The sequence below is a fragment of the Lotus japonicus genome, chromosome 5, assembly GCF_012489685.1.
Source record: "Lotus japonicus ecotype B-129 chromosome 5, LjGifu_v1.2".
Taxonomy (NCBI): domain Eukaryota; kingdom Viridiplantae; phylum Streptophyta; class Magnoliopsida; order Fabales; family Fabaceae; genus Lotus; species Lotus japonicus.
In genome coordinates this window covers 46,420,014-46,444,135 of record NC_080045.1, presented here as the reverse complement: position 1 = coordinate 46,444,135, position 24,122 = coordinate 46,420,014, and the positions used below count along the sequence as shown (strand labels likewise).

The following is a 24,122-nucleotide window of genomic DNA, read 5'->3' as shown; positions in this document are numbered from 1 at the left end:
ATACATCTTTGTCGATCCCGGATGAATACTCAATCTACTCTTGTGACCTTCGTCAAGAATCATCCTTCTCAACTCCATGTCCAATGGAACGCAGACACGTCCTTTGCAACGCAGAATGTTGTCGGTTCCTACCTCGAAATCCGGCGCTTTTCCCAAAATGATCAAGTTCCGTTTCTCGATCAGCTCCTCATCTAACAGTTGCTTCACCTTGATCTCGTTCAGAAAATCACTAGTGATCGTCACCATCCCAAAGCTCAATTTTCCAGGTGTCACTTGCATACCCAAACTGAGGTCGCGAAAAGTCTCGATAAGTTCCAATTCCTTAATCATCAGTGATGAAACATGAATTGTCTGGCGACTCAGTGCGTCTGCTACAACATTTGCTTTTCCTGGGTGGTACAGCAAAGTGAAATCATAATCCTTGATAAATTCCATCCAACGCCTTTGTCTCATATTCAGATCCTTCTGATCGAACAGGTACTTCAGGCTCTTATGATCACTGAACACAGTGAAAGTACTCCCATAAAGATAGTGCCTCCAAATCTTGAGCGCAAATACCACAACCGCTAACTCCAAATCATGCGTAGGATAGTTCCGCTCATGTATCTTCAACTGCCTTGAAGAATAAGCCACGGTCTTTCGGTGTTGCATCAACACACAACCCAAACCTTGGTACGAAGCATCGCAGTAAACCTCATAGGGTTCCTCCTCTTGTGGTAAAGTCAGAACTGGCGCGGTCGTCAAGCGCTCCTTCATATCCTGGAAACTCTGTTCACAATCCTCTGTCCAAGCGAAAGGTTGGTTCTTCCGAGTAAGCTTCGTTAATGGTCCTGCAATCTTAGCAAACCCTTCAATGAATCGTCGGTAATATCCAGCTAAACCGATGAAACTCTTTATATCTGTCACAGTCTTAGGACGCTCCCATGCAGTTACAGCTTCCACTTTACTGGGATCCACAGCAATGCCCTCCTTTGAGATGACATGTCCTAGAAACTTTACTTCTTCCAACCAAAATTCACACTTTGCCGCGTTAGCATACAATACCTTCTCCCGAAGAACTTGCAATACTTGACGTAGATGTTCCTCGTGTTCTTCACGATTCCTCGAGTAGATCAAGATGTCGTCGATGAACACCACTACGAAGCGATCCAAGAATGGACGAAAGATCCTATTCATGTAGTCCATGAATACAGCTGGTGCATTCGTAACTCCAAACAACATCACCAAGTACTCGTAGTGCCCATAGCGTGTCCTAAACGCAGTCTTTTGGATATCCTCGTCTTTGACTCTAATCTGGTGATATCCCGATCTCAGGTCAATCTTCGAGAAAATAGTAGCACCCTTCAATTGATCCATCAAATCGTCAATCCTCGGCAACGGATAACGGTTCTTTATCGTGATTTTGTTCAACTGTCGATAGTCCACGCTAAGTCGCGATCTTCCGTCTTTCTTCTTCACAAGCAGCACTGGCGCTCCCCACGGAGAAACGCTAGGTCGGATAAACCCCTTTTTGGTTAAATCCTCAAGTTGACTCTTCAGCTCCGTCAGTTCTGCCGGTGCCATACGATAAGGCGCGATCGATATAGGTCCAGTGCATGGGACTACATCAATGGTGAACTCCATATCTCTGACTGGAGGTATTCCAGGTACGTCTTCGGGGAACACATCCTCGAACTCTTGCACAACAGCTATTCCTTGTATTCCATTCTCCTTAGCTTCCATTACGGTTGTAGACATGAGAGAACTCAAAGCTCCTTTCCTTAAAGAGAGCTTCGAAAAGTACGAGTTCAGAAATTCGGCGAGTCCAGCATTGGGAAAGATAACTACCTTATTAGCGCAATCAAGAAGAACATGATGGTGGGACAACCAATCCATGCCTATGATCACATCCAATCCCTTGAGAGGTAAACAGATCAAGTTTGCTACAAACTTCTTGTCTGGGTACATCCAGGGACATTCCAAACATGCAGTGTTAGTTACTAGACTCTTAGATGCAGGGGTAGACACTGTCAAGTCAAACGGTAACTTTGACACTTCTAGCTTTAACCTTGTCGCACAAGCTATGTCTATAAATGAATGCGTAGCACCAGAATCAAATAGCGCGATAAGGGAATTACCCGCAATCTCGCAGGTACTGCGGATTAAACCATCGTCTTCATCAGCTTCAGTTCCAGTAATCGAGTAGACTCTTCCACCAGCAGTAGGCCTCCTCGCCCCAGCAACATTCACAGCAGCCTCAACTTTAGGAGCCTGGCAATCCCTAGAATGATGGCCTAACTTGTTGCAGTTCCAACACACCATCTCATTACAGTTGTTAGCATAATGCCCCTTCTTGTTGCACTTGAAGCAAGTCACACCCTCTAAACTCACTGCTAGAGGTCTTGGTGCAACAGCATTCCCACCCGTAGGATAAAAGGAACCAGAAGCTGTCCCTCTACCCTGGGGACGAACATACGGCTTCTTCTGAAAGTGCTTACCCTTGTCACCTCTTCCTTGGCTAGTCCTAGCCGGACCTCCACTTCCTTGGTAAGGCTTGTTCAGACCTTGGAACCTGCCCCTTGCATTATCAATGGCCTCAATCCCCTTTGTCTTCTCCACCAGCACTTGATAGCGATTCAGTCCTAGCGGTTGCACCGCCCTCTGCAGCTCATAACTCAGCCCATCAATGAAGCGCTCACACATATAGCCTTCATCTATCTGTCCTCTAAAGTAGCGAAAATGTTTCGCCAACGACTCCAATTTTGCAGCATACTCAGCAACGGTCATGCCCCCCTGACGGAGCCTCAGAAACTGTGCCTCCTTAGCAGCTCTGGCACTAGCAGGAAAGTACTTGTCCAGAAAAGCTCTACGAAAACACTCCCAAGTGATGGCTTGTTGGTCAGCCTCCAACATAGCTCTAGCCCCACGCCACCAATACTCAGCTTCACCCGTTAGCAGGTAGGTTGCATAATCAACTTTCATCTCTGCACTTGTACGCAAGAAGGTAAAGATCTTCTCCAACTCTTGGAGCCATAAGTCTGCCTCTTCCTGGTCGAAGCCCCCAGCGTACTTCGGTGGATCCTGACGCTTGAAATCATTCAGACCCCTGGTCTGAGCAGCAGCTAGTTCACGTTCCTCACGCTGAACACGGCGAGCATTCTCTTCAGCTTGGTTCTGGGCAGCCACCAAAACCGCAGTAGCAGCACGTTGAGCTTCAGCTTCCTCCCGTGCAGCAGTGTTAGTAACTTGTTGTGCCATAAGGGCAGTCAGATTAGCAATAGCTTGCTCCATCGGATTCATGCTGTCTGAACCTTGAGTCTCGTTCGGTTGTGGAAACTTCCTGTTCCTGTTTTCATGAACAGTCAAAGACCACAACAGAAACTCAGGTCAGAACAACACAAAGTTCTATAATAACTAACTATGTATATACTTATATCAAATGTATAATTAACAATAACTAGCATAAGGTTATCCATTTACGAACAACCTTCAAAAATAATCTACATAAGCAGTAATCAAGCACACTCTTCCTCCGATTGACACCCCATCAAATCGGTCTCAGAGTTCAAACATCTTAAGCAGACACTCTACCCAAAAGCTCTGGTTTTCTAGACCAAAGCTCTGTAAGATCAAAGTTTTGATCTAGTAGTACAACTCTATGTTTTGATGATTACAAGTTAACCTTTTGATATGAACAATTGTGGTACTCTAACGTGTTTTTCTGAGTGTGCTATTTACAGGCTCTGACCTCAACTCAATCTCACACAAATCAGAAGCACTGTGTATAAAGAGCTACCCAAGCAACGCTTTCGCATTCACCATGTTCAGTATGAACAGTGGAAAAGCTTCAGAAGTTCTGAAGTTATACAAACTCTGATGTGGACTCAGTCACTAGAAGCTCTGAAGATCCAGAAGTTCTGATAACCAAGAAACACTGAAGGTTCAGATGTTCTGATGGTGTAGAAGACTCTGAAGTTGCAGAAGCTGAATAGTGGAAACTCTGATGTCCAGAAGCAAGAAACTCTGAAGGCCATGTTCTTCCCTCTGAGTTCAGAATCAGAAGATACAATGGTCAGAGGATCTGTGCTTTCCCTCTGACTCTGATCAACCGGCTTCACAAGTTCCAATATGAAGCATTCCCCTGATCAGAAGTCTCCTAGGTTTAAAGGTCGCGTCGCTATCCAAGTACAAAAGCTACTGTACCTTCCTGACGACCTACCTAACGTTCTCAGCCACAGCAGAAGTTGGATTTTCCAGAACTGCCCTCCAACGGTAGCATTTCCCATGCATTGCTCAACCCTAATCCTTGGAGTATATAAAGAGGCTGAAGACTGAAAGAAACGGCTAGAAGAAGCATTCACACACGCGCAAGACATATTCAAAATCTTCTAAGTTTTCTTTCATCTGAAATTCATTGAGTTTACTATTAGCTTTTTAGAAGCAAATCTCTTGTAAACAATTCTTGATAAACAGTTTGTTTAGTTCCTTTAGGAGATCAAGGTTGATCGGATCCTAGAGAAGACTAAGAGAGTGAATCTTAGTGTGAGCTAAGTCAGTGTAATTGTTAGTCACTTGTAGGTTTCAAGTGCAGTTGTAACTCTTACCTGATTAGTGGATTGCCTTCATTCTAAGAAGGAAGAAATCACCTTAACGGGTGGACTGGAGTAGCTTGAGTGATTTATCAAGTGAACCAGGATAAAATCCTTGTGTGCTTTTCTATCTCTTATCTTTAGCATTTAAGTTCTCGAAAGATTTGTCAAAATCTTTAAGGTGGAAGTTTTATACTGAAAACGTTATTCAAACCCCCCCTTTCTACCGTTTTTCATACCTTCAAGCTCTGATACCACAATTAGAACAACCCGGTTTCTCAACTGAGGAGTCACATTAGTAACCTAACAAAGTCTAAGGACTATTTCATAATCCTAAGAAAACACGATATTCTTTTTTTTTTCCTTTTCAAAACAACTAAACACAGTTTAATACATAACATAGTCTTAATTAAACAACCCGTTCTCGACATATAATAATAATGTCTTACAATATCATAAGCAAGTTTCCAAAATAAGTACGCACACTTAAACAGTGGCGAAAACAGGGTTTTAGTAACAGAGATTTCAGATAAGGAAGAAGACTCAAAGCATAAACCACTAAGAGGAAACTATACAGCTTCTTCTATCCTTGCTCCGCCGGTTACTATCCCTCCTCCATCTCAGCATGGCTAAGCATCGCCAGAAGGCTCTTCATCGCCTAATAGCGTTAAGCGCCCAAACAACAAGTAACAAATAGAAAGGGTTAACTCCATACAACTACCACATATAAAAGAGAAAGCATGCTAATCAGAATTAATTGCATGTCATGATAGATAAACTAATAACTTAATTCATACCACAAATAGATAAGCTAACAATATAATCCAAGATAAATATCAATAGAAATTAGTAACATGAAATTAAATCAGACATAAACATAATCAACAACATATAATCAAATTATATATAAACAATATCCCATCAAATCAGATATCAACAACCTCGACAATATAACATCAAATCAGATAACAATAAACCAATAACTAAAATCCAACAACATAGGGTCAGGTGTTAGTCCCCTATAATGCAACTATATGCTGCTACCAAAATGGATCGATCGATAGTGTCTCACAAGACTGGACAGAGCGGGAAACGGACTCCCCTGAACTATCACCAAATATCGCCCATGAAAGACGGGACAGACGGAGAACGGACCCCCCTGAATGCCACTTAATAACGCCCATGAAAGACGGGACAGTCCTGTGAAAATATCCACTCCACTGCCACTTAATAACGCCTATGAAAAACGGGACAGTCATGTGGAAAGAAAACCAGTACACTGTCACTTAAGTTTCAGCCCTATATGCCAAAATCAATCCACAACTCCCAAATTCAATAACCAAGTCAAGTATCAACAACAACCATGTCATATCCACTAGAAAGCAGTAATGACAGAAATCAGTAAACGGCCAAAGCCTCTCAGAAAACGGAGACACACGTCTCAATAAGTTTACTCGGCCGAAGCCTTCAGAAAACATTTGGCACAAGCCTCAGAAACAGTCAACATAAGCAAGCATACAACATTGCAAGCATAATAATCATAATCCAATGCCAATCAATATAAACATCTTCATCTCAAACGCAGGCAGTGCGATAAAAGCAGACAAGACTCAAAGACGCGCTAAAACTGAGTTACCCTTACCTTCGTGTGTAGTGCATAGAAGTTGCGAATCTCGTGACCTTTCAGATCTCTGAAAAATTAATCGCTTTAGAAAATGCTAAGCTTAAAGATCCTAGCTTCCGCTCCACAAGACTCAAGAATTTTTTTTACCAAAAACTAACTCACTTAAATAGCTAATGCTATATAATGTGGATATGGTGTGAGAATATAGTATTATGTGTGTTGCAATCCAACTTCCATTCACGTTAGACCATATTTATAGCCTCCATCTCAAAGCTTAATTGTGAAGGAAGGCAGGCTGCATGTGACACGTGCACCATGCATCAAGGAGGAGCTGGAATGTGATGAGGGATTATAGCATGCAGTCAAGTAGGATGTGGAGATTTTAGAATAAAAGTTTTCCTTGTCATGCTTACCAAGTTGATGATGACTCATGAAGCAAGTAGGAGGTGTGAAACATTTACAAGCATGACGTGGTGGAAGCAGAAAGTAAAGGAAGGAACGAAGTGATGAAGTGACGAATAGAATTCATTTAAACATTCACAAAGGGTAGTGTAGAATTTAACTCATAGAGCAATAAAAAAATATTAGGAAGATAAATCATTATCCTAAAATTTATTAGGAACTCTATGATATAATTTAAGATCACTTTGAGAAAATTTAAGTGATCAAGTGTAATAGTATTAACATAGTGATCTCACTTACATATATTCATATAACATGCCTAACTTTCTTTCACTTTCTTCATCTGAACAATAAGTAAGTCACTTACGTGACTTTTATTCTTCCTTTCAAACTAAAATTTTTAAATTGTTTTCTTCTTTTTTCTTTTTTTTCTTTTTAATGAAGAGAATAATAATGATTCTTATAAAACCACGCAATGCAAAATAATCATCAACTTAAGCTTAATAGCGCTTATCGCCTTTAGGCTGATAAATAATTAGTTAATTAATCGTATAAATTATCCGGGTCTTACATAGGCACTCAAGTTTGTCACGATTATAATAAGATTGTCAAGATTAGGATCCTATTTACGATTGAGAGGAGGGCTAAAAGATCCTAAATCAGAAGATCGGGATCAGTACATTAGATTTACTAGAAATACAAATATGTACTTAATAAAATAAGCACATACAAAGATTCACATGGGTGATGAAAATAATTTGATTCACATGAACTAAAACTAAAAATACATGATATACTTGGATGCTACATTTGTGGTGGTGTTAGACCACCAGAAATAAGGGGATAAAAATACCAAAAAAATCATCAAGTTTATTTAAAAACTTTTAGAAGATCAAATTTATTGAAAGTTCTCAAAATTAAAACATATATATGTGACTGTTGAAGAAAAATGACTCAAATAGTCATGTGTGATGGTCGACGTTAGAGGTCGTGATGGAGCTTAATGGAGAAGATGATGGGAAGCGGTTGCAGACGTTCTGCGGCTCAAGCAAGTCTCTCTCTTGGTCCAAAACAGAAGTAGGGATGGGTCCGGGGCTTGGATCATGCCCCCAAAGATCAGGATCTTGGAAAGATCCTCCTCCTCCTCCAATCAGACCTACGTGGGATCAAGATCGTAAAGCCCCAATAGATTCGAAAAATCATAAGATTCTAAAATCCGAAACGCGATCTTGACAACATTAACTATAAAATGTGTGAATTTGCGATAACCATGAAAAATTCACCTACAAAGTTCAAATTGGAGTCATTATTAGAAGGATCTTCCATTGTGGAAATATCATTATCCCTTTCCGAAAATTCTCAGAATCAAAATTCGAGAAGAAGTCAAATTAGAAGGAATACTTCCACAATGAACATAGGACAAAGGCTCGGTATAATTGCAAAAGTAGAATACAAATTTTCTACTAAATGATTGAAATTATCGTGGAGAGGAGGATTAGGGGAAAATGTTCGAAAAGTTATTAATGTTATCATCTTCTTTTTTTTGGTTCATAATGTTATCATCTTCTATTTCTCTTTTTCCCAATAAAAGAATTTGAAAATAGAGAAAATACTTGAAGACTTACAGAAAATGAAGAAGAAAAAAAGGAATTATAACTTACAAACACTTGAAGTAACGGAGCAACACCTTGGTAAGTGAAACATTATTAAGAATAATACGTCTAATTCTTATTTTTGTTTAATTAGATCAGTAAATAAATGCCCCTTATATTCAAAAAGTTATTAATGTTATCGTCTTATTTTTCTCCTTCTCCCAATAAAAGAATTTGAAAATAAAGAAAATACTTGAAAGACTTCCAAAAAAAATAAGAAGAAAAAAGAAATCATAAGTTATAACTCACTAACACTCAAAGCATCGGAGCAACAAACCATAAGGGGTGGCACAAGTGGTGAATGTGCATTTTCTTAAGGGATTTCACCTAGGCTTCTGGCCCGGATTCGATCCCCTCTGAGGTCAAAAATAAAAACCTTTGTGGCCAGGGACATCACTACCGTATCCCGAGCCAGATTAGTCACGTGGGCCCCCTTTCCCCGTGGAGACTGGTGGCCAAAGGAGAAAAAAAAAAAGTATCGCAGCAACACCTTGGTAAGTAAAATATTACTCCTTGGTAAGTATGGGAGCAACACCTTGGTAAGTAAGATATTAAGAATAATATCTCTAATTCTTATTTTTATTTAATTAGATCAGTTAATAAATGCCCCTTACATCTCCTATTTTCTAAGCACTAAGGAACTATCTAAAGTTTAAAATGTGAATTGCGAACTACTCCACAAACACTCTATAGCCAAGTTTAAAATTTTTGCACACCCATCTCTACATAACTGGCAAATTGCATATGCTCAAAAAGCTGGAGGGAGGAGGTGTCTTGCCATTGTTGTCACAACAATCCATGTTCTTTTACATCCATACCCACATGATGATGCATCACACCACGTGTAACAAAATATGGGCTTGGATTCCCTCCTCCTTATGTCACACTATACTTTTTTACTTCTTTGTTCTGAGAACTTTGTTGCTTTGTTCTCTAGCCATTCCAAGGTATGGTGACAAGAATGAGATCAAATTCTTATATGATAGTAAAACTTATTCTTCATTTTAATGCCCTTACTTACTAGATAAGTCAATCGTTTACATCAGTAATATAATTGTACATTTGTACATGCCACAAAGTGAATTAAGTTCGAGCATCAGAAGGAAATTTGGTGCCAATTGGAGCTTTTTATTCTATTCTTCAGTCCTTGCTGACATTGTTTTTTTGTCCTTCAAGATGGGCCCTTAACACATCTTTGGAGGATGGTCATGAATTAAGTCTGCCTGGCCTTTGTAGCTGATGACAATGTGATGTGAGGACGTCATAGATCACTTGGGCCGCTTCAAATTTAAACCAATAAGAATCAAACCAATCAGGTGGACTATGAGCCATTTATTCATGGGGTGGGCTAGACCAACCCATGAGAAGATACCTTGATCAGATAATAGACAAAGATCTCATTTGGACCTGAAAAAAATATTGAAAAAAAAATAGTTTATAACGTTGTTGACCAATAAATAACATAAAATATCATTTAAAATTTTCAAAAGTATTCTTTTCTAATATATATATGTTAATGTTAATTAATAGCATAACCTAATTAAATTATTTTAATACTTAATTAATACATTTCTTGTATAAAAAATTATTACTTATTTTTATTTTATTAATTTTTATTTTATTTTATTAGTCCTACATATGACACACTCTCAGTCTCTCTATATACAATTTTTTCGAGATTTAAACTTGTGTGGTCCTTTTTACGGGATCTAATTTTCCTTAACCATAATAAATCCTTGTTTATTTATCACATGCTTAGCAACAAACATATTTATAGTTTATTTTATGGTGAACATCAAATTCACTAATCATAAGTTAAAGAGGGTACATCAGACACCAAAGCCGGAAACAATTCCGAATGATATTTCTCTAGCCACACACGACTGAGAGAGCTAAACGATTTCCTAGCAAGTAGATCCGTGACAACATTACATTGTCTTTTAACATGAACTAGCTTACAAGAATTAAAATTGGGTTCCAAACTCAAACAATCCTGCACAATAGACGATAAATAAGATGGGCTATCCAACCGTGGCTTCCAAGCTTGATAAATATGCAAGCAATCTGTTTCCAGTAGCACACTTCTGAAGCCTAGCTCGAGAGATAGTCCAATGACCCATCTACAACATAGTGTCTCCACCAACATGGGAGACGTCTCAACCCCACTAACGTCCGTAGTTGCTGCCAGAACTTGACCCCTGTGATTCGTCACCGCAAAGCCAAAACCAGTCCGTGCAAGTGCCTAACGGGGGCATTTAAATTAATTTTAATCGTCCCCCTCGATGGCAAGCTCCATCCCATTGTCCTGGTTCCATCCTGATCACTAACACCTGTGGCCGCAGGTAGCACCACCGCATCTGTCCCATCCATTCCAGTATCCTCCGTGTTCAACATCAAGTTTTGATATGCTTCCTCAACCGCTAATTGTGCTGGAATCAAAACATCCCTGATCACTTTCTTATTCCTTCTATTCCAAAGCGACCAAGTATTATTATTATTATTTATAAAAAATGTGACGGTGTAAATAAATTTTATATAATCACTTAATTAAAGTTCATCATTTTATCAATTTAAAATTAAATTAAGGGTAAAAATTAGGAAAGAGAAAATAAAAGATATGTTTACAACTATTTATAATATTAAATATAATATTTTATACAATTAATGTATTAATTAAATTCATATAAAAACCTAAACGCCGTCATGATTAATCTTTTGTGAGCTCAACATAGAACCGCCAACAACAATAATTAGTTTCTTTCGCCACGAATGTTCGTAGTAAGAAAGTAAACTATGATGATTAACTTTTGGTGAGGTTAAAGTATCACCGCCGACAATAGTAATTAGTTTCTTCGCAGCAAGTGCTCGTAGTAAGAAAGTAAACCGTGACGTATTAGGGAATCCGTTTGATTTAAATAAAAAAAGGTAAAATAAAATAAAAAAGCAAGACATATTAATTGAAACAAAAATAAAATAAATTCTTGTTTTGTTTTTGGTTATGCCTTTGCTCTGTGTTGCTGCTCAACCCCCTCTCTTCATTTCTCTCTTTCTCACTTCGTCTTTCTCTCTCTAAAATCTCAGGTTTCAGATTCTACCCTTTTCACAAACCTCTGTTCTTTGATTCCAGGTTCGCCTTCTTCCCTAATCGATCAACCCCAATCACCTTTTCCATTTCACTACTATTCCCCTCCAATCAGTTTTTCATTTCTTCGATTTTGATCATTTTTTTGTTGTTGTCGTTGCTTCTGGGAATTTTTTCCCAGGATCTTCATTTTTTTCCTGGCGTTGATTGTTTTGAAGAACTTTCGATTTCATTTGAATTGTAATTCGGCTTTATCGAGCTTGTTCCGCAATCTCATTGTTTTTAATTTGGGTTTGTTTCAATTTGTTTGTTATTGTTTTTTCTTGAATCTCTGTTTTTTAGGGCTAATTTTTATGGTTGGTTTTGTTCTCAATAATTTTGGGGATGAATTGAATTGAATTCATACTGGGAAGGTATCAATCCCCTGAGGTTAATTAGTATTGGTTTCAGAGGAAGGTTGGGTTTGTTTTCTTAGTTTTCCAATTGGCAGATTATCAATTTTGATATTTTAATTTGTTCTGTTACCTTCAATTTTCATTGAGAATGTACTTTTTTTTTTATTATGGTTATATTATGTTGCTGGATTTTTTATGTGCAGTTAGAAATGGATACTCTGAATGTGAATGCTTTGTTTTATTTTACTTTTGGAATTTTCTTATAAAGCTATGTGGGGCTTAAGGGTGGGTTTTGGCGTTCTTCGTGTGATGTTTATCCTGTGGGTATTACAGGTGGAGTATCTAGTAAAATACTTACTTTGATCAGGGAATGGCTGGGACTGTGAGTGAGGAGTCTGCAGTGGGAAAGTCTGTGGAGGGAATTTCAAATGGGCAGCGTTGTCAATCCGGGGAAGCATTGGCGGAGTGGCGGTCTTCTGAACAGGTTGAGAATGGAATCACATCAACTTCTCCCCCTTACTGGGACACTGATGATGAAGATGATGGTGGTAAGTTCTTCTTCTTCTCTCCCTTTTCCTATGTATAATTCATTTGAAAATTTTATTATTTTGTTGCATGTCTGTGGTTGTTTTTCTGGTTGAAAGAATATATATTTTTTTCCCATAAAGAATAGTTCAGAATCTTCTCCTTCTCTCTTTGCAGGACCAAAACCTTCTGAGTTATATGGGAGATATACATGGAAGATAGAAAAGTTTTCTCAGATTACCAAAAGGGAGCTCCGCAGCAATGCATTTGAGGTTGGCGGCTACAAATGGTATGGCGGTTCAGATAATCGTATTGGACTTACATGGCTTTTATTGTGATTTGGAGCTTGACTTACCTCGCTGTTTTCCTTCATTTTGATTTACATCTTTAGACCTATGTGTATGCAAGAGCTTGTTGTTATGCATGTAATATAGTTAGTCTATCACGATAATGGTTTTATCTTGAGTTTTGACAAAATGTTGGTGTACTGAAACTGTGTAGTTTATCTCTGACTTTTTCTGATTAAATCGTGTGATCATATATACGATGAACAAATAAATTCATTAGTCAAAGAAAAGTATGAGGAGTGTGGAGGATAGATATCCAGCATAGTGGCTGACCCCCACCAAATAGGAAAAAGGTTTTGGTTGTTGTTGTAGAGATCCTTCATAAGAAACAATGGGAAATAAAATAGCAAAGGAAAAAGAAACAATCGGCGAAGCAAATCTGCCCAGTCCCTCAACATCTGTTAAGGGAACCCTCTTGAAAAGATCATGTGCTTTGCACCATGTAGAAGTAAATCACTTCTGAGACGTAAATCATCCTTCAGAATACTAACATTATGCTCCAAATTCACTAAATAGTGGCACAGATTGCCACACAGACTTAAAATTTGGCCTTACCTTCTACCGAAAACCACTATCACTGTTGACCGAAAATTGGTCTAAGGACTTGGCACCCGAAACAGATGAACAAGAAATAGACATGTCATTAGACACAAGTGGCAGGGTAAAGAGCATCACACTGCACATATCTTAGGAAAGAGATATATGTAACCTGTGAACCTGCAGTATTAGTTTTACTAAGCACTGAAATTCAAATAAAAACTTGACCTTGGGGATTTATACTTCATAAGAGTTATATTGCAAGAATCTCCATTCTACAAATGAGTCAGAAATCAGAAAATGACTTACTCAAAATACCCTAGAAGGAACAGAGGTTTTGGCCAATAATCAGCTGTTTTCAGACATGTACAGGGAATTCGTGTCCATATTGTATTCTACAATTTGTCATACAAGTGAAATTTATTCCACTCAAGAAAGGTGGGTTCTGTGTAAGGCCTGTAGTAAGGTGTTAGTAGAATTCACGCCCTTCATTTAGTGTTGGTATATGCAGTCTAATAAATGCATCTGGTTCTGAATTAGTTCGAACGCTTTCATGAATGTGTGTTTATTTTTCAATAAACTCATTCTTTGGACATTGGCAGGTATATTTTGATTTACCCACAAGGTTGTGATGTTTCCAATCATCTCTCACTGTTTCTGTGTGTAGCCAATCATGACAAACTTCTTCCAGGTTCAATTATTTATCTTTTTCATCTTAGCATCAATAATTGTTAGTTTTACTTGCTACAGTTGGTTCTGTAGTATCTTGCTTAGTTTTTCTTTTCTTGTTGGTGTGATACAGGATGGAGTCATTTTGCACAATTTACAATTGCTGTAGTCAATAAAGACCCTAAGAAATCAAAATATTCTGGTATGTGGGCTAACAATTGGCTAATATACTGGAGACTACAAATTTCTATCAGCATTACTTATATACTTTTACTTGAGTTTGGCAGATACATTACATCGATTCTGGAAGAAAGAGCATGACTGGGGATGGAAAAAGTTTATGGAGCTGTCAAAGGTGTATGATGGATTTGTTGACTCTTCTGACAATCTGATAATAAAAGCTCAAGTTCAAGTCATCAGGTATTTTATAGTTATATTATGTTGTTTTAAATCTTTCAAAGATTTTCACGCCATCCCATGTACTGGTGTGTCTGTAGTTAAGGTTATTTTCCACAGTATTTGCAACTCCATTTTTTAACTTAACTAGAAAGAACATATGAATGTGTTATAATTGTTTGATGTGGTTGGTCCTTCTCCATATCTTTTATAGTAGATTGAACCAACAAATAATATTCTTATGATGCCAAACTAACGTTTTGGTATGGTTGGGTCTAAATATGTTCAGACCATGATAGCATTTATCACTGAGGTCATGAAGCTTGGGTTCCATTCATGTCACCCTATATCTGCTATTTTCTTTTTGCACAAAATATTATCTTATATTCTCTAGGCGTGTTCAGTGTTATTTTTCTTTCACCCTATATTTTAACCATATTTGGTCAAGTTCTGAGGTGTCCATTTTGAGTTTGTTTGCAATTTTAACATATCTCAGATACTAATAATGCATGCTATTCATGTTTCTGGATAGTTTGGATAGAGTGGTATTTATCATGGGCTGTGGAATGTTATCTCACTTGGACTTTTTTTTGCCATTCTTACATGCTTGATTGTCTTGTAAGAGTAGAAAAGTATTTCTGTAAAATTTCAGAATTAAACTTGTGAGTAGTATAAAGAAAGCACTGAAACTAATATGATGTTCTTTTGAGAATTGTATGGCTGTCAGATGCTAATTTTTTGCATTTTTCTGTGGAGCTTTTGATTCAGTAGTTTGATCTTTTTTTTTTTGCTTGTTTGTGTTTCATAGGGAGAAATCAGACAGGCCTTTTCGTTGCCTTGATTGTCAGTATAGGAGAGAACTTGTTAGGGTATATTTGACAAATGTAGAACAAATTTGTCGGCGTTTTGTGGAGGAGAGAAGAAGCAAGCTTGGGAAGTTGATAGACGATAAAGCTAGGTGGTCGAGGTACTCTGTTCTCTCCTTCAAAAGCTTAATTCTTCTGACATACATGATACATGTATAATCCATTTTATCACATGATAGAGTAAACCACTGGTCTTATTAGCCCCTGGTGGAGAACTAATGACACTGATAAAAGGGTGTAAATCAAGGTGCTTTATTCATGTTTCTTAGTGTAGTGACTGATATGAAAGTCTTGCTAAGGTTGGAGATGAAAATGGGATTATATTCTCACATGATTTTTGTTTTAATTCATATCTTGCTTCAAAATTTTCACCTAATCAAAGTACAGATCTCTAAATTACTTCTATTTCACACTCCTTGATCAATAATATATTTTGATACATGCACCAAAAAAACATAATGAGTTGACCTAATCCTCTAAAATTTGGAAAAGTGAAAATGTTAGTAATTATGGGAAGTAAAGATACAAAACAGGGGTGACTGCTGAAGCATAATCTAATTGTTGACCTATTAAAGCCAACTTCATGTAGTCTATACTCTATACACCTGCTTTATGGATACATGTGCATTTTGAAATTTACATCCTTTTTGAAATTTAATCTGATTTGATAGTAATTTTATATGAATGAAATTCTTTCCCTATTTAATATACTGTATTCTGTATTAGCATTAATTGCCACACTTATGTCTGACACATAAGTTGTGGTGTCTTATACTGGTTCATTAAATGCTAGTTTGCAACATGTGCAGCTTCTTCGCTTTCTGGCGGGATATTGACCAAGCATCTAGGCGCCGCATGTCTAGGGAGAAAACTGATGTAATTTTGAAAGTGGTTGTGAAACAGTTCTTTATTGAGAAAGAAGTCACTTCTACTTTGGTAATGGATTCCTTGTATAGTGGATTGAAGGCTCTTGAAGGCCAGGCTAAGTGCAAGAAAGGTTGTGTGAAGTTCTTGGATTCTGAAGAACAACCAGCACCAATTGTACGTGTTGAGAAAGATATGTTCGTACTGGTGGATGATGTTTTACTGCTACTTGAACGGGCTGCTATAGAACCACTACCTCCGAAAGATGAGAAGGGTCCTCAAAATCGTACAAAGGTAAGATGTAGAGCATAAGTAACTGGAGAATTATATGTTGACATCTGATAGCTGGTAATACGGTTGAGCACTGAGCGCATCGAAATGTGTTTGTATTAGTGCAAGAGTTTTTAGATGATGAAGTTTTCGGTAAAATAGAGTAAAACAAATCGTGTCTATTCAAATTCAGGGGAAAATAATATGGGAAACTCTGCTTCTGTATTCTGAATTTCAGTATGTTAATGTGTTTTACTCAATTTATGTTTAATCATCTGGCCACCTTCTTTAATAACCTGAAGAATTCTTCAGTTTATGATGGGGTTGTTTCTGCTTCTATTTCATATTTCTTGTGACTTTTATTTTTTTAATTTCTGAATAATAGTTTGAAGTTTCATAGTCTGAAGCATAACAGTTTTGAAATAACTGTTTTTGAAAGAAACTGTATCATATTCTGGGCATATTTTTTTCGTGAAACTGTTTTTGTTTAGTTATTGCTATGAAACATCACTTTTGTGTCAAATTACATGGACTGGTATAAAATTACTTTAATAAAAATTGTATCTAAAAATAAATGATAATATTTTTTCGTATTCTAAATTATTAGAGACATTTATGTTCATTACTCATAAAATCCATTTTGCCCAACTAAGGGAGTTATGCTGCCTATAGTTAAACCCATGAAATTTTGTGTTTCTGAAAATACAATTGCAGTCTGAAGATTATTCCCTATGTTTTTATGAAAAAATATTTTGGCAGCAGGAGCCTATTTTCTAGCCATGTAAATTTTAATGGAGGTCTAAATATGTTGTAGTTGGTTATTTAAAATTTTGCATATGCTGGATCATGTAGTTTCAAGTTCGTACAATTTGCTACACCATTGACTGCAATATTTCCTCTCCAATATGAATTTAGGTTGAGTTCCTAGTTTCATGCTGTTTTTTGTTCCATATTCCTGTAGATGTTATCTTACTGATATTAGTGATTGTATATACTTCAATATTTAAGATATAAACTTTAGAAAGAAACGGTCTAACTTACTGATAGTTGTGGATATATATTACACCTCTGGAATGATGTCTTCAGTAACCTGGGAGACTATAAGTGCAAAGAAGGGTATGGATATTGCACCTTTTGGCTTTATATTTTTGGAATCCTTTTGATTGCTAAAAAACCCATTTCACTTGTTTTTGCAGGATGGAAACTCTGGGGAGGATTTCAATAAAGATTCTGTAGAGCGTGATGAAAGGCGTCTCACAGAATTAGGTCGTAGGACTTTGGAAATATTTGTCCTTGCCCATATATTTAGGTAGCATACACAATTATTGTGCAATTAGTCTCATACTCTTCATGTTTCTCTGCTTAATTGCTTGTTTATGTACTTTTGATTTTTGTTTGTACTACCTCCTGGGTTATGTTTAGGAGTGCTCCTGAGTGTATGGAAGTTGTTTATTTGTAATAATGGTTTGGAAGGAAGTAGGCTTATTTTCATCAGTTGGTTTTGATGTTGTAGTTTTGGTGGTATCTAATATCTATAAGAGATTGTGAGTACTGAGTACATGACATTGCTCCTGAGTTATTTCAGGCATTATGCTACCATCCTTTTCAAATTGCAAGACTTTGTGTGTTGTCTCTTTCACAATCCCATGCATTTCTCCTTGTGAATCTTACTTGAAGTTTATCTTTTCTTATCATGTAAAGTACATTACCATCCATTGCTTTAAAGAAATAAGAGATTATGAGCTTTACCACAAAATCCTTGTTTCCAGTAGATGACATAACTTTCCAAAGCCTGAGTTTGTACCCATGCTTAAGTGCGGTACTGAATGTTGAATTTGTGACACACATAATGTTACACGGACATGGTATTTGATGTAATGTAATCACCATTTGAGACAAGAAGATGATATATGCCTCGCAGTAGCTTGATTGATGGCCAATTTTTTCAGATGATATATCACTATGTGTTTTGCTAGACTTCTACTACGCATTCTTTTTTATTTGTACTTTTTACATATATGTATTAAATATGCATGATTTAGATATCCTAATTCTTAATTATTTACTTTCATGGGTGCAGCAATAAAATTGAGGTTGCCTATCAAGAAGCTGTTGCTCTAAAGAGGCAAGAAGAACTCATCCGTGAAGAAGAGGCTGCTTGGCAAGCTGAAAGCCCTCAGAAAACAAAACGTGGGGTCAATGAGAGGGAAAAGAAGTCCAAGAAAAAACAGGTCCTGGTAAAAATTGAAACTTCACTTTCAAGGGATCTTTAGATGTCTAAATGTTTGATTAAACAGATGCTACTGCATTGTCTGCCTCTCTTGTTAACAAATGGATTTTTATTCCACTATTACGGATTGAAATTCAATTGTTTGACATCAGAAATTTTATGATTTTGCAAATCAATTAAGGGACAAGACAAAATCATTCTCCTAAATTTTAGTACAGAAAATAGTGAAAGAACAAATAAAGCTGTTTTAGATTAGATGACAATTATTTCGTGATAAGGAACAAATTATCAAGACTTGGTTTCTTAACAGGGTATAAATGAAGTCATATATATTTTGATGAATGATAGCTACCAGGGCTGTTGAGTTTGTATACATAGAACTCCAGGCTGCTTTGATGTGGGATTTTACATAGTTGGATTATTATTTTGTGATGAATACCATGATTGGATTTTGTTTATATCCTAGGAAAAAAGAACCACTGGAGATAAATAGTTGAGCAATTTAGGAGTTGAGGCGGAACATTGCAAATGTGGGTCTAGAACCCTAGAGACAGCTTTTGATCTTGAGTCTTGTTATTTAAAACGGATTAAAATATCTCCCAATGATGTTTTTAGAATTCTCTTTATGACCCTGGCATTCAAACCATCCGTTTCATAAACATTGTTCAAGCAAAACCATCCAAGTTCATTAATGCAAACAGTAGTGGTAGAACTTCAAATATTACTGAAGTCATAAACTAAGTACATATAATGAAATTGAAATGAGAAAAAACAAACTTCTGATTGCTTGACTTTATCCATTTGAGCTGAGAAGCCTTTTAATTCTGTAATATCTTTTTAATTGTTGATGAATATGATTTGAAATTTCTGACAATTTTCTAGCTAAAGTGCAATTGACCAAATTACAGGTTAATTTGTCCAGTTCTGGGTAGCCCATTCAGTATTTTTTGAATGTTGTTAATCGATAACCACTCTTCAAGCCTATTTTAGCTAGTAATTTGTGAATTGTAATTCTCCAAATATGTTTCTGATTCCCATTTTCTCATGAGAAGCCTGCTATTTTTGGTTTAAATGATTTCGTGTGCATGGGGGAATGGAAGGTTTTGGGTGATTTTCCTTTTAATTGCTGACAGTTTTTCCTTTCTTTTCACTACAGGCCAAACAAAAACGGAACAACAGGAAGGGAAAGGATAAAGGGAAGGAGGAGATGGCTACTACTATGGCTGTGCATGACAAGAGCCAAGAAGACACTGCTGTTGATGAGGAAATGGGTTCTAACATGGAGGAAGCTCAAACTCACTCTGATAAACTTGATGCAGCAGAAGATGTTTCTGATGTGTCTGACTCTGTGGATGGAGTTTCCGAAATCCTTCAGCCAGATTCAGAAGACAGAGATGCTAGTCCTGTTAATTGGGACACTGATACATCAGAAGTTCATCCTCCAACTGAGGCTAGTAACATTGGCATAGGTGTTGTTTCATCCAGACTAAATGGAATGCCTGATAAAAGGAGTAGTTCGGTGATAGATGATAGTTCTTCAACATGTTCTACTGATTCTTTGCCGTCAGTAGTCATGAATGACCTGTATAAGGGAAACACCTTTTCAAATTATAAAGTCCAAAAGTCACCTAGCAGGTAATATATAGCTTAGTGTATTTCTTTTTCTTTTCATGTTTTAGTGTGTGTGGATGGCTATTAATCATGGGTCACGTGTGTTAATTTCATACGGCACTTTATATGTGTAGAGGTAAGAACCGACGCAAACCATCATCTGATATGAGTAGTTGGACGAGTGAAATGGATAGTCAGCCTTCTGGTTCTGCGGCAGATGCTGGGGATCCTAACAATGAGTCTAGAAGTGGGAAGGTTGGAGAAACTGAGTCTGAGGGTGCTGGTATCTCCTTGCAGGATCGGTTAAAGTGGGCTGAGCCAAATGTTGTCAGAAAGGTTGCTTCCTTTGCACTCTTCTTGGAATACTTGCCAAATTATTATAACATGTTATTCTCCAATGCTTATCCATTAATGTCATGACTTCCTGTGATTATTAAATGTCTTTTTGTCTATTTTATTCCTCCTTAAATATTTAAGCGTTGCCTTTTTTAGATTTCTCCAATAAATTTTTCCTGTTTCTTTTTTCTCACCCTTTTGGAGGAGCAGGAGTAGTTCATTCATTAAGAAATTTTGAAGATATATAAATGATGGTATAAAAATGGAGAGATGACTAAACAGCCTGTTTTCCCTTTAATCATTTTCCATCTAGAAAAAAACCTGCTTCATCTTGTTTCCATATCACCTAGTGTGGAAGGATCAAGAATGGTTTTGTTCTTAAATTCTTCCACTCTTCTGTCAATTCAAGAATGGCTCGTTAATCATATTTCCCTCTCTACAATGCTTTTTATTTCTGACACTATCTACCCATGATTTTGGGCACAGCCTTAGTCAGGATTTATCCCCTTGATGTATGTGTTATGCTGTTTGTAACAGCTTAAAGCTTAGTAAGCTTAAGCTTGAGGGGAGGTTAGAATATTAGGGTTATTAGTCTTATGGTTTGGTGAAAGCTCATAATTGGTTTTATATCTAACAATCTTATTTATGAAGCAAAATGATTTTGATTTTATTTTTCATGAAGGTGATAGGAGATCAGATTTTGAATGCCAGTAAACTTCATTTTTTATTTGATGCTTGCTTTTAATGATTTCTTTTAGCTTATTTTTTCAAACTTGCTGTGTTCCTGTAATAATTGTTTTACATAATAAATTTTATGTTGAAGCCTTTGTGAGCTCAATGTCATAGGCATTTGCTTTTCTAATTGATAGGAAGAGGTTCTCTCACTTCAAAAGAAACCGAGCATCCAAGCCAAAGTTGAAATAGAAAGACTTGTTGACAATGAAAGCCTACAAAAAGAGAAGGTATCAGCTGTGCCATCATCCTCACCTATAAGTCCTCCTAGAAACTTATCCTCACCAGTTCAAATGAAATTAGAAAGCAAGACCAGTGCCACTGTAGATCATGTTCAAGCTTGGAAAACATCTTCAAGTGGGTCCCAGCAGACTGATAATTATTCATCTCCACCTTTTACTCCTGTGTCAAAAGTTACAACTGTGTCCAAAACTGAGGTCCAGAAGACACCAACGGTAAGATTAACTGAAAGATCTGGTGCACGAGGGCCTATGGTGTCAAGACCTTCAAGTGCTCCCATAGTTCCTGGTCCCAGGCCAACTGCTCCTGTTGTCTCTGTGGTTCAAACAGCTCCCCTGCTTGCGCGCTCAGTGAGTGCAGCTGGCCGGTTGGGTCTCGATCCCTCACCGGCAACTCACAGTTATGTTCCTCAATCCTACAGAAATGCCATGATGGGGGGGAACCCTGTGACCTCAAATGCTGCCAGTCTGACGCATTCGAGCTCCTCAAGTTCAGGAGTAAACTCATCCCCAGTCTATGCTCAAACATCTTCCTTTGCGTCGTCACCAATACTGTTATCCCAGAGCTCTGACAGAGTGGACACTAATGCTGGCCAGTCTGGTTATCAATTTGGCAAGATTACACAGGATGTTTTACAGAATGGTCACCAGTGGATTGAGAATTCTCCAAGGGAATCAAGCAGAAGCTTGCAGTATGATCAACCTTCTGGGGTTCGTGATGTGCAAAACCATGACTTTTACAGGCCATTACACAGTAGATCTATGGGTAACATGCCAACCGAGTTCTCAGCTTGCACATCGGGGCGTCAGAACCAAGCACTGGTGGATGAGTTCCCACACCTTGATATCATAAATGATCTGCTTGATGATGAACACTGTATCGGGAGGACGGCCAGGGCAAGTTCGTTATTTGAATCTCATAGTAATGGACCGCAATCGCTTAGTCGACAGTTCACTTTTTCTGGAGACTTGGGTGCAAATGATGATTCGGGATCCTCAACAAGTTCTTGCAGGTTCCAGCGATCACAAAGCTACCACAATGACCATGGATTTCAAGGAGGGTATAACTCATCTCACCAGCAATTTGATCCACTTAGGGATTATTTTCCACAAGCGAGTAGCATGCCCTATGTTAACGGGCACGTAGATGGATCGATTCCAAACCAGTGGCAGGTGGCTGGTTCCGATCTGTTGTATGCAGGCTTGGGAAACATGGATAATGATGGTTATGGATACTACCCAGATTACTCAAATGTGCCGCATGGTGTCAACGGTTACACCATGTTCAGACCGTCAAATGGTCCATAGAGGGAAAGTGTGCCCACAAATTAGTGGTCGCCAACATATGTAATAATGCATGAGGAAATTGTTGGGTCTTTTTTTAGATTGGAGTGAGGTTGTAATCTCTTGATAAGCAAAACATTTTATGATGGTGTCTTGAGCTATTTGCTTTCAGCTATTTTGATGCATTTTTGGATTATGGATGAATCGTGGTGCGGTTTGAACACCGTTTTTCACATTAACTTATCATGCATCCCCTCATTTTAGATGCAATTTGTACCCTAGGCTGCCACTCTGACACCCTCGCCAGCCATGGATATTAATAGGACATTTGCAAATGCTCAATAGTAGTTCTACTAAATATTATATGATAAAGGTTTTGCGTATTTGGTGACTACAGAGGTGGCCTTGTGATAGAATCAAGCAAGAATGAACAGAGAATTCTTATTGATTGACCCCGTTTTCCTCAACTGAAGAAGAACAGAGCTTGAACTGAGTACAAGAATATGTCTCTGGATATTTGAGAGATCCAGTACTCTCCCCAAACCAATCCCTAACCCCTGATTTATAACTGATATCAGTTAGTCATTTACACTAGCCCCTAACACCCCTAGGGATTATTATCCCCTATACGTTTCCTATGGTAGACCTTAGTAATAGCTGACCTGACCCAATCACCTTACAGTTTTTTTTTCCGACAAGATCAAATATAATGATTAAAATTAGAATATAGGGAAAATGCATTAAACCCCCCTAAACTTTAAACATTTTGCAAATCAGCACCATGGATTTTTATTTTATCCTAATTAATCCTTAAGCTTCTATATCATTGTTATAACAAATCATTTTGTTTATTTTTACCATGTTGCGCTGCCAAATTAAGAATAATGAGTAGTGGAATCACTATGAAGTAACAGAGCTATGGCGATTACCAACAAAAAGCTCTTATGTATTTTGTGTGGATTTTCCTAACCTTGCAGAAATCTAACACAATATTCTCAGACCTCAAGGATCTTATAATTTCATGCTTGAATTTGGGTTCGTTCTTAATAAACTGTTGCTCCTTGAATCGGGCTGCAAGCTCCTCTGAACTCAACTTGGTTGGATTTGAACACTTCATTCTCAAAAGCCATCCAAGTTATTGATCGGTGAAAATTTTAATTTTTAAAATTACAGATGACTTTAGTTGTGAGTAAATCCATCGGTAATTGACAACCGAAATTTTTTAAGTCGGCCAAGTTTTGAAATTCCCGACGACCTGAGCCGTTGGAATATTTTTTACAGAAAAAAGGCGTTGGTAACAGTGAGATTTAGCGATGGCTTTCCGTAAAACGTTGTTTTCTTGTAGTTGAAGCTTCAACCCCAAGTTTCTTCTCCTTTCTCCCCTCTGAAGATGCGTACACATTTTAGTTTCTCCACCTATAATGATGTTTTGACGCGACTTTACGCCTCCCCCAATGTTACACTTCTTCTAGCACCTTCCCCATAGCGCTTCT

At 37.6% G+C, this 24,122-nt stretch overlaps 1 protein-coding gene across 3 annotated transcripts; it reads left to right on the top strand.

Annotated features, from left to right (window-relative positions):
* Nucleotides 1–11,216: 11,216 nt before the first annotated feature.
* On the top strand, nucleotides 11,217–22,825 carry LOC130716589 (TNF receptor-associated factor homolog 1a-like). Of its 3 annotated transcripts, none has more exons than XM_057566564.1 (13): nucleotides 11,217–11,373; nucleotides 12,057–12,271; nucleotides 12,426–12,537; nucleotides 13,735–13,823; nucleotides 13,935–14,003; nucleotides 14,089–14,221; nucleotides 15,006–15,164; nucleotides 15,873–16,221; nucleotides 17,394–17,506; nucleotides 18,278–18,428; nucleotides 19,584–20,062; nucleotides 20,173–20,374; nucleotides 21,244–22,825. In XM_057566564.1, exons 2-13 carry the CDS (start codon nucleotides 12,094–12,096, stop codon nucleotides 22,651–22,653), a joined length of 3,444 nt encoding a protein of 1,147 aa, XP_057422547.1. In that variant the 5' UTR covers nucleotides 11,217–11,373; nucleotides 12,057–12,093; the 3' UTR covers nucleotides 22,654–22,825. The 3 variants fall into 3 exon arrangements, with proteins under 3 accessions (XP_057422547.1, XP_057422545.1, XP_057422546.1); XM_057566562.1 differs by having other exon boundaries at nucleotides 18,278–18,434; XM_057566563.1 differs by having other exon boundaries at nucleotides 11,240–11,373; nucleotides 12,091–12,271; nucleotides 18,278–18,434.
* The last annotated feature ends 1,297 nt before the right edge of the window (nucleotides 22,826–24,122 follow it).